General features: G+C 37.5%; 1 protein-coding gene across 2 annotated transcripts; it reads left to right on the top strand.

Moving 5' to 3' along the window:
- rhoh (ras homolog family member H) lies at positions 1 to 3,878 on the top strand. 2 transcript variants are annotated; one of them, XM_033624959.2, is made up of 2 exons: positions 1 to 280; positions 1,443 to 3,878. In XM_033624959.2, the coding sequence occupies exon 2, from the start codon at positions 1,940 to 1,942 to the stop codon at positions 2,525 to 2,527; it is 588 nt and encodes a 195-aa protein (XP_033480850.1). In that variant the 5' UTR covers positions 1 to 280; positions 1,443 to 1,939; the 3' UTR covers positions 2,528 to 3,878. The 2 variants fall into 2 exon arrangements, with proteins under 2 accessions (XP_033480850.1, XP_033480849.1); XM_033624958.2 differs by having other exon boundaries at positions 1,440 to 3,878.
- The last annotated feature ends 7,782 nt before the right edge of the window (positions 3,879 to 11,660 follow it).

Here is an 11,660-nt window from a genome sequence, read left to right as displayed (position 1 = left end):
TTCAACTAGCGGATGTGTTTTACTTTTCTTTTCTCTCTCACTTCCCTCCTCTGTACTCTCCAGCCTCAGCGTTTTGAGACAAGTGCCAAAATATTTCCTCTCTAATAAATACAGACTTTAATTAATGGTGTTTTAGGGCATCCAGTTTGGCAGACTGTAATTAATAACAAACTGTTTCTGGAGTTTTTGGAGGCTTTTTGCGTTTCTGTCCGCACTGTGAAACCTTCAGAGACGGCAGCCAGCATCCGCCCGTTATAGATCAAGAAGACTGACAAGAGAGGTAATTATCTTTTTCTTTGTCTCAATACAGTAGCCTACCGTGTTGCTGAGATCACTGTTCTATTCAACCCTTTTCTATTCTATTCTATTCTATTCTATTTGGAAATTTAATTAAGACTCCATAATGTAGGCAAAAACCTACGCTTGTTTCAACATAAAAACTTCATGGGTTTGTTTCTACTCTCTCATTAGAACAAAAAGATCATTATGAGTGTGTAAAATGACATTTTATTGTATTTAAACTCAAGGAAAAGTATGTTACATGAAGTAAGAAGAGTTTAAACAGTTAAATTAATTTGCACTGAAGGTTTGAGCCTTGTTTTAAGACTTTATTAATTTATAATTTATTTCTCTGACAGTAGACTGAGATTATTAAAGGTTTCTTCCAGTAAGATCATTCAGAAAGTTGAATGGTGGAAAAAAAACTGATTAAAATGTCCCATTTACGTGATGGAGGTCTTTCCATCCGTGTGTCATGGCAGGTGGTTTTGAGGTTATGACTTGTTACGTCTGCTACTTTAATACTGTTGTCAAACTGTCAATTTAATGCGGTAAAAAAGTCACAATAAACCACCAGCGGTATTTTGTTGATCATAAAATAAAGAACAATCAAAATGTATATCCATCACCATATCACACAATAACACAGAGAGACATCCGCTTCTAGTATCTGATGTTCGTATATAGGGCAAATGAATCAGGACTGGTTATATAGAGGAGATACATTAGAGTAGACAGAGACAGACAGGTCATATGTAAGACTTTTATAATACAGCAAACATGGATATGTTGTTTATGAGCCTCTGTTAAACTGTTTGGGATCAAGTTATGAATTCTGGGTCACACCCAAACACACAAATCTTCACTTCCGTATTTGTAACGCTTTATCCTCAATATGTATCACTCAAGCAGTTGACTACTGCTATACTGTTTAGCAGATATTTCTTACCTGTCATGCAAACCGTACTGTATCAAGGGTTACGCAGCTGTCATTTTCTCCGGCAGCCTGCATATTTTATGAGAATCTGTCAGCTGAAGAAACCTAGTATAAGCTTGCAGATAAACGATTTGTTAAAGCAGTTTTAGTTTTGTCTTTTTAAAGTAAGACCATAGAGTTCTTACAGATACTTAATGTTCGGAACATATCTTCTCTTCCACAGTAGATTTCCCATGTCATCTCTTAGAGGTTCGGTCTGTTTGGACAGAATGACAGCCATCATTCGAGAGAAGGGCCAACACCTGACCATGCTGCAGAGAGCCAGCGGAAGTGAGATGAGTCGAGACAGCCTACAGAACAAAGACATTATGTGAGGAGTCTATGAAGCTTACTGCTGGAGAACTGTTCGCTGTACATACCTGCGCCATATGAGAGACGCTTCAGGACGCTGAAAAGAAAGAGACATTAGAGGACAGGTCAACAAGCTGAATGACCACTGAAATCGCCGGGAATGGAGTTACCATAAGGCAGAGCTACAAATCACCTGCTATGAAAATTACCACCTGAACACGGAAGTACAGCACACAGATGAGTGATCGCTGCCCTTGACTACCTCGTGAACGTTGTGCCTCTCCTAATCGGTTAGTTCAAGAGACACTACCCCTGAGACTTTTTCCACAATACTGCAAAACATCTAACGGAGACAGACTATCAGAGGCAACCATGAACAACCTGGAAGAGATGTCGGTGAAGTGTGTCCTGGTCGGGGACAGTGCCGTGGGTAAGACGGCCCTGCTGGTCCGCTTCACCTCAGAGACCTTCCCGGACACTTATAAGCCCACGGTGTTTGAGAACACAGGGGTGGAGGTGTACATGGATGGGGTACAGATCAGCCTGGGGCTGTGGGACACGGCGGGCAATGACAACTTTAGGCAGATCCGCCCAAGATCCTACCAGCAGGCTGACATTGTCCTCATTTGCTATTCTGTGGCCAACCCTAACTCACTGGCCAGTGTCCAGCATAAGTGGATTGCTGAGGTTCGAGATAACTTGCCCAAGGTGCCGGTGCTGGTTGTGGCCACCCAGACAGATCTGCGGGAGACTGGGGCATATCGGGGCAACTGCATCTCAGCAGCGGAGGGGAGACGCGTTGCTCATGAAATCCATGCTAAAGGCTACCTGGAGTGCTCCTCCTTAAGTAACCGTGGTGTGCAGCAGGTGTTTGAGCATGCAGTGCGGACGGCCGTAAACCAGGCCAGGAAACAGGCCAGGCGACGGATGTTCAGCATAAACCAGTGCAAGGTCTTTTGACCTTTGACCTTGACTTTGTGGACACCTCAGCTTTCATGAGAAGACTTTTCTGTAATACTTCTAAGTGTGCTGTTCAAACTCGCTGAGGGCTTGTAGAGGAACATGAACCCAAAGCTGTATTTCTCTTACACATGTGTAGGGTTTTTCTTCACTAACAGGGTGTCCTGCCCCTCACAAGACTTCCCTAAACTCAAACCATATTTAAAATGAGAATACCTTTCATCATTTACACAGATGGAGGATCTACTTCTGTGTGATCCAGAGAGAGGTGAAGAAAAAAAGTGCTTCATTTTTGATTCCTCTGATCTGTTTGTGAAGTGAACCGCAGCACGTCACATTCTTATTTCAAACAAGGCATCTGAGATTTTTGTGTTTCAGAAATACTCCATTAATAACCTAGCTGTGAAAGATTTACTTAAATTGAAGCATTTGAAGCTTTAATATGTTGTTTGTGAATGGATCACAAATTAACCTTTAAATCATTGTGTAAAATGAGTAAGTGCCATTACTACCACAAATAAAACGACGCAGCCAGGTTTTACAGTTGCATGAAACTTTACAGTGCGATTTGTCAAAATCAAACAAGGAAAAGTCTATTCTTATGCTCCTGAAATGTAACTAATATAAAATCAGTAATGGTGAGTGCATGTTGACATTTGTCATCAGTGACTTTAAATCTCTAGAATAAGAAAATGAGGGTGTCAGCTCAGAGAGCCCAATGGGTCCACTTTTGGTGCATCGGGTTCTACGTACAGCATATTCTTTATTACTTCTCCAGAGAGGATAACATTTCATTAGACGTGACCATGACATAAACTGTCGATAGGTCGAAGCGGGATATATGTTTCTCCAGGTTATATGCAATATTTTTATAAATATCTGTCAAATCTATTTAAAAGAAAACTATTTGTATTGTTTGAAATGTTTCCTTAAACATCGGATGCATTGAAATGAAATTTGACGAATCCAAGACACTCAACACATATCAGTCATTAAAAAATACCTTAAAACATTTGTAAAATGCTTTTATTGACAGATACAAGATACAGTATATACTTGAGAAGTGTATTTTATATTAGTAAAGGATCTAAACATTAAAATCAAAAATGTAGAATGAAGTAAACGTAAGTGAAGCATCAAAATGATCTGAAATGTTGACATGAGACGGCATGCCACATACTGGCATCTATTGTGAATTTTTTTGTGAATTGTATTTTTTTTTTTTATTATTATTTAACTGTATACCTCCTTATAGATAATGTATAAAAAATATTAAGACATGACCTACTTCCTATGTATCTTGCAAACTGTCAAAGTTAAATGAATTAAAACTAAGGATTCAACACATTGACCCCGTATTGTTTTATTTATTTATGTACAGTTTTACCCATATTAAATAAAATACTGGGGAAATTACTGAGTAATCTGCGAGTGTTTGAAATCAGTTCCCCAATAATGGCTGTATTATCTCCCTTCGATTTTCCTTTCCATTTTTTTAGGGAGTTTGATTTGAATATAAGTGTGTGTTCATTATGAAAGCCCCCTTTTCTGCCTTTCTTGACTTAAGTTTGTCTGAACCCAAATTTCAAAACCCTATAATCATATAAAAGGTATAATCGGTGGTGGACGTTGTACCTAAAAGACACACTTGAGTAAAAGTTTGGTAGAAGTTAAAGTCACCTATTAGAATATTACTTGAGTAAAAGTCTTAAAGTATATAATATTTACCGTACTTAAGTATCAAAAGTCATTTTATGATATTAAATGTAATTAACTATTGAGTAAAGGTACAAATAAATGCTGAAAATTGAAAAGCAAGCGTCAGAATTTTGAAAATTATGTAGTTTATTTCTTGACATGTACACAACCTTAAAATGGAGCGTCGTTACACTTACACAAGGTCTTTTTCACAAACAAAAATCCAGTTTTTCCATCTCTCCCATTCCTTCATTTGTCAGTCTGTTCCTTCCTCCTTCCTTCTTTCCTCCCTTCCTTCACTACTTTGTAGTAAATAACTAAGATGCTTAGGGGAAATGTATAGGAGGAAAAATATGTATTTTATTTAGGAAATGTAGTGGAGTAAAAGTGAAAGTTGACAGGAGTATTAAAACAGAAGTAAATTACAAGAACAAATACAAAAAATACTGAAGTATTGAAACAAAGTTTTATCACTTTATTGCATTACAACATTAAGTATGATTTATACATTTTTTATGGGAACATCTGATCTAATTTGTAGGTGTTATCGTATAATATGATGGCCACTTTCATACAGATTTAATGGAGTACCATACTATGTGGCTGATGAAGATACTTATATTACCAAACCATGTATGAAATTTGTATTAGAATACACATTATATCAGATGTTCATATGCAAATAATTAATTGCACCATTTTACAATATATGATTCTAATTGTAATTCTTTGACTTTGACGTGATTATCACACACCATTTCTCGAGTGATGATTAGGTCGAAGTATTTTGTTTACAAGACCACCAAACAATGCTGTCAGACATGTGCTGTGTGTGTGTAATGCAGGATCCATAAATGCTAAATTGGCTGGCAAAACATGAAGATACTTTAGTAAATAGAATGATTTCAGTGAAAAAGTGACAGACTGTGAGCGGCATCTTCGTCAATTGCAGTATTAGCTGCAAAATATGTTGACTGCTGCCACACATTAAGAGAAAGCTCCGCAGTAAATGTTTCAGAGGGATTACATCTATGAAAGAAAGTGTGTACTGAAAGTGTATTTGTTATCTTGTAATGATAGATTTAATTTTCCTGTATAAAATATATTATTCATAATATGTAATTTAGCTTTGGCAGTAATGTAACTTGAACATTCATGCCAGTAAAGCTTATTTGAATTTGAAAATCTGAGAACAGCACATAGCTAGCGTGACAGTGCATAGCTAACATACACACAGTGCATAATAAGATGGAGACCTGCTGTGAATTTTAATCTTTGCATCTATTGTAGGTAAGTTTTATTTATGGTCTTGGACCCTAATACACACCAGTACAGTTTGTACTTAAAGTATAAATTATATGCACGTAAATGTGAGATATGTGTCTGTGTGTGTGTTCGAGGGGTTTGAATATGCCCGTTAGAGGATGACATGAGGAAACGAAGGCTGTGCTACAAGATTGATTGTAGCTGAATGATAATGAAGGCGCACAAAGACGATCAAGAACAGCAGATAACCAGGAAAAAGCTGAGAGAAGCTGTTCCTCCCCCCTCATGCTTTTCTTCCCGCTCTTTCTCTACATTTCTCCGTCTTATGTGGTGCTCATAGCCGCTCAGGATGAGAGGTACAACACAGGCTTTTCAAGGATACGCTGAAAAACACCTAACCACATCCCAACACTCACACACACACACACACACATACGTGCATTGAAGAGTCAAACTTGTGCAAACACATAGCAACTCAGTTCTCACACACGTTCACTCATTCAGCCTCTTATGCTCACACTTACACGTGCTTACATACATAACCTTACAGTCACACTCAAAATACAGAGTCATGTAGATAACATGAACATGGTAAGGGCTTTATCAAAGTCTTGACGCTGTGTAACAAAAATCCTCAAACTTCTCAGAGCATTCTGATGAACCATTTAATTCTTGGTCGTAATAATCATTAATAGTACTAACTATTATTCAAATAGCTAAAACCTCAAATCATGATTGCTTTTTATAAGTTGTTTAAGATACCAGACCATGCATGTATCATTTGACACAGACACCATGCGTGTGCACAGATTCGTTCACAGTACAGCTCTTATTGAGTTTACTACACAGAATCTAATACTAGTCATAATCATATTAATACTCGTTTAAATACTGTCCACATGTTTGTAGTTTTTGAGTTACAAGTGACAAAGAGAAACACTCTGAGAGTTTTTCAGAGTGTTTGACTGCCGGCTGTGGCCAGATCTTTCATCTCTGACTGAGCTCTCTCCCACAACTACCACAATGCCTCATCCCTCACTCGCTATGTCTCTCTCTCTCTCTTTCGCACACACACACACACACACACACACACACACACACACACAGAGGTTGTGCCAGCATACTGCGTAAGGGCCTCTGATGTGTTATCCAAGGAGCTTTTCACAGCAGACATTTTGACATGTCACAGCAGAAGAGCACAGGCGGTGTAACAAACGTCACTAACATTAATGGTTGCTGCATCACATGTAGGTGTTGTTGTTCTGCGGTTCTGGTATTGTGCATACTGGCTAACTGGTTTGGTGGTGCAGCTAAATGGTACGGAGCCATTGTTAATGTTAACTGCCACACTTGTGTTTTTCCTGACTATAGCAAGTAAATCAGCCAATTATCCTATCACACTCAGTCTGTCGCATCATATTGCAGTGGTGAAAGGTAACTAAGTACATTCACTTAAAGTACATGTACTTAACTTTAGTATTTCCATGTTATATTTTACTTTATACCTCTACTAAATTTCAGAGGGATATATTGTACTTTTTACTCCACTACATTAATTTGATTGATGTTGACTTTAGTTATTTATTTCACAGATTAAGATTAATAATACAAAATATAATCAAATAATAAATCATGATATTGATGATATTGTAGAATAAGATAAGATAAAACTTTTTTGATCCCGGGGGTGCTTGAAATAAGGTCTGTGGTTAACACAAGTTTAAGAGACTTTCATGTTTTGTTCTATGACATAAAATACATCAGTAAATACCTCACACATGAATTTTGAAGCTTTTATGTGTCTCAAAAAAGGCGGTTGCTAACAAGTAGGTGTATGAGACTACAGAGCACCATCTTGCTGAACTCGGCTTCACAACTTTGTTATGGTGGTGATTTTACATTATGTGACCAGGGTGGAGGTTGTTATAGCCTGAAGTTAACGTTTTTTGCATTTGATTGCATTTAGGCCTGAAAGTGAACAAAACATATAAGTCTCAACATTTGTTTGTCACAGTGCTTATTTTCTGCAATAATCCAACATCCAGTGGAAAAATCCCACTGACTTTTTGATGAGGGAACCAGTGCAATGCTAACTTCCCCATCGGCCTACAGGAAACCGTCATCCCTGGAGCACTCTATTAACAAGCTATCAAGCAGTAGATTAAGTAACTAAAATGAGCTCCACCTTAACCAGATGTATCACTGATGTATCAATTCTTTATAATGGGTGCTTTTACTGTAAGTGTATTTCGATGTTAATACTTCTGTACTTTTACACAGTAACATTATTAATGCAGGGTTTTTACTTGTAACAGGGTCTTTCTACAAAGTGGCATTGCTATTTTTACTTAGTGAAAGATCTGAGTCCTTCTTCACCCACTTGTACTGTATCTTTAAGACACACAGAGAACACTTGTTGGATCAGTTCATTGTTGCTTTTGTTGACGTTAGAAAAATCATAGAGCATTGCCAGACATTATCAAGTCACCACAGCTGTGTTGTTCACCCCTCTCAAGATTACTAAGGTACCTAAAATTACATCTCGAGCATTGTTCACTCGACATTACTGATTATTATTACATGCACACACTTCTTTAGCTGTTTCTATATTGTCATTGTCTGCGTCTACCTCTCTGTCTTTCTCTCACCCTCTCAAGCTCCCCCACTCACTTTTCTCTATCCCTCGTTTACTGTAACAACACACACACACACACACACACACACACACACCCTGATAAATGCCGACTCTGTTATTCAGAGAGTCATGGTTATTGGTTAATCATGGTGTTTCTTTTTTGTACTGTGCATACATTATAGAATACTTTTCAAAGTTCAACATACAAACACATAAACACATCTCTCACAAACACACCAACACATCAACAACATACATTTAAACTTGCACAGAGATGATGGTTAGAAATGATTTACAGAAGCTCCACTTTGACTCTTCCTCTGCCTCAATGACACTATTTCACACTTTCTACTTTATCAAACACACACACACACACACACACACACACACACACACACACACACACACACACACACACACACACACACACAGGAAACACCTGTCCTATGCGAGCTCGGTACCACAGAAACTCAGTGACATATTAACACATCACATCCCAATGCTAAGAAGTCTGCAGAATAACACAGCAGAGCAATGTCAGTAAGATTCAGTAACAACAATTACTGATGTCATCTGATGAAAAAGTTTTGATTTACTGTAAACTCAGAGGTCTGCGTCTTTTGAAGTGGTTTAATCCAAGCACTGATTCAAGTGAAATGATGAGAAACAAAAGACTTTCAAAGAAGAGAATGATCTTTGTCTTCCAGGTTTTTTGTGCCTCGTATCCTTTGGCCTCAGTAGTTCTCAAGATATATTCTGAATATTAGAAATATGGTGATCGCACCCAACTTCTACTCTAAACAGCAGCATTAACAAGAGTGATTTCTCTGGCCACTGAATTATGTTTACACATATTACAAGATATAAAAATTAATATATCTATATTTTCTACAAATACTAAATCCGGTCACCCGAATAAATGTTGGTATTGTACATTTCTGCAAAATATGGCTGTGTTTAATTTGAACATTTGATATGTGGTAAATATGTTGAAATATGTTTTAACAGCGCTGTGGGTCTGTGGTTAGGCTGAGGCACAAAAACCTCTTGGTTAGGGTTGGGAAAACATCATGTTTTGGCTTTAAATAAGTTTTTTTGTCTCTACAAACACAGCTGGAAGTATCCCAGCAGTGGTCTGCCGCTGTATGCTGCTTGGCAGCCGTCTTGCCTCGGTGTTACACCATCCACCATCCCCTCCTCTTCCTCCTGATGGGAAACACAGCTCATATACATGTAATCTGAACTGCATCACTTTAGACATGTTGACATGATAACTATGAAACATAAAAATGTAACCTGTGTATGGTTTGCAGAAGCATACAACGCCAACATTTTATTTAAACACTGTGCTGACATACAGATAATTCTAAAGCCGGATTTATACTTCTGCATTGAATTGACACCGTACCTACGGCGTAGGCTCTGAATTGCTTTAGACCCTACACCGTAGCCTGATGTGCACCTCCCTAGAAATGTAACTACATTTCACAGCGACACAGACCCCCTGTCCATTTTTAAAAGCTGAACCATTTCTCTCAGTGGAAATGAAGCTTTTATTTACTTTAATTTTACAGTTAAGAAACTACAAATTGTGAAGACAATAAAGCCTCAACAAAATTAGCATTTAGATCTTGTGTGTGATCTATCCTAGCTTCTCCTCTAGTGGCTAGTGAAAACCTGAATTAGTATGCACATATATATATATATATATATGTGCATACTACTAACTAACACTTCTTAACTAAAAAGTGTATACATATATATATATATGTATACACTTTTTAACTTTTTCAAGTAAAAGCAAGTAAGATTTTTTGTCATCTTTCAGCAGTGGCCTGCATCACATTTATACAATCTACAAAGTCTCAAGTAGCAGCTTGGCTGCTTATTGAAGGAAGACAGTCTCACTCATCATTTAACCAAAAACTCTGAGGTTTCCTGGCCTGCTTCTCTATAGTCGATATACATACAGCTAAAGGTCTTTAGCCTCTTTAGCTGTTCTGCCCCCCATTGTCAGAATTCTCCCTAACAAGATATTCTCAATATTCAGATCGCATCTGAAAACACACCTTTTCAAGCTGGCATATCTGGTCTGATCTAATGGTTAGACCAACACTGACATTTGCACTGATGGTGACTTTATAATGATGATGATTTTATAAATAGTTTTTTATGATTAGGATTTTTTTCAGCATTTTATGATTGTATATTACTGCTATTTAATTTCATAATGTATGGACACATTGCTTCTAGTTTTCGAAAACCTAGTTTTAAAAAACTTTTCTAAGTCTTGGAAGGTGTTCTTGAGTGCTTTGGAAGGTGCCTATAAATAACATTTCTTCTTCTTCTTATCATCATCATTATCATCATCATTATTATTGTTATTATTATTATTATTATTATTAACATTATTACCACTACTACCTCTGATAATAATTAAAAATAATAATAATAATAATAATAATGATAATTTTTTTGCGGTGCTTTATTGGTGTGGGAAACACACATGTACAATACATTTACGCTACATTTGTCAAAAACACTGTGAAATAAAAACAAAAACAATACATACAACAAGTAAAGATCTACTAGAAATTTATTCATATACATGTCGCTGCTGATTGGGTAACATCTCTGACACACCCACCAAACGAGGAAATGTACCTCAAAGCTCTTTTAACACCATTTCGAGGAAATATATTGGTCAAACTGTAAACTGTAGCAGAATTGTGCACACCATTTTGAGACTGAACATGCACCCGGATAAGCAAAGACAAAAAGTATAAATAGTATGTAACACAAACAAGGTTTTATATTTGTATACATTAAATTGAAGCACGGCAGGATAAACACACAACTTATTTCCATGGTAATCTTTGCTTTACGATGAAAAACATTAAATTGTCAACGAGAAATAGAAGTGTGTTATGTTACTCTGAACCTTAAAGATGTCACAACTGCTGGCCAGTATAACAAGGGTCAATTAGCTGACCTTAGTTTCTGGTTACTGATCTCTTCAACAGCTAAAAGATTAAGAGAGGATAACATCTACCCTTATCACCAATCTACAACCAGTGTACAGCTTTACTGTCTTTATGTTAAAGATTCCTATTTACAGGGTGACACCTGATCCTGGATCAGTTCATTGCCATGTAGCGTGAATGACAGGTGTCATGACATGTGTGTGTGTTCATCTTGAATGACCTGAACAGCAGTAAGAAAGTGTCACTGTATGTGTGTGACTGACACATGTCATTAGCTGTGTAATGCAGTAAGGTGTGTGTGTGTGAGTGTGTGTGGGTTTGTGTGTGTGTGTGTGTGTGTGTGTGTGTGTGTGTGTGTCATACAGCTGGTTGTGGTCATGTACACAAGAGGATAGGGCTGCAGGCATCACATTTCACCCAGTGCCTGTGTGCTATGTGATACTGCAGTGCACGTCTGTGTGTGTGTGTGTGTGTGTGTGTGTGTGTGTGTGTGAGTGATAGCCCCAGGTCCTGTTCCAGAGCAGCGATCACACACTGAGAAACAGTGACA

Source organism: Epinephelus lanceolatus, chromosome 3 (genome assembly GCF_041903045.1).
Source record: "Epinephelus lanceolatus isolate andai-2023 chromosome 3, ASM4190304v1, whole genome shotgun sequence".
NCBI lineage: Eukaryota > Metazoa > Chordata > Actinopteri > Perciformes > Serranidae > Epinephelus > Epinephelus lanceolatus.
This window is presented reverse-complemented; position numbering and strand designations above follow the sequence as displayed.

Excerpts from the sequence above, each read along its gene's own strand:
- rhoh (XM_033624959.2), top strand. The coding sequence starts at position 1,940 with ATGAACAACCTGGAAGAGATGTCGGTGAAGTGTGTCCTGGTCGGGGAC.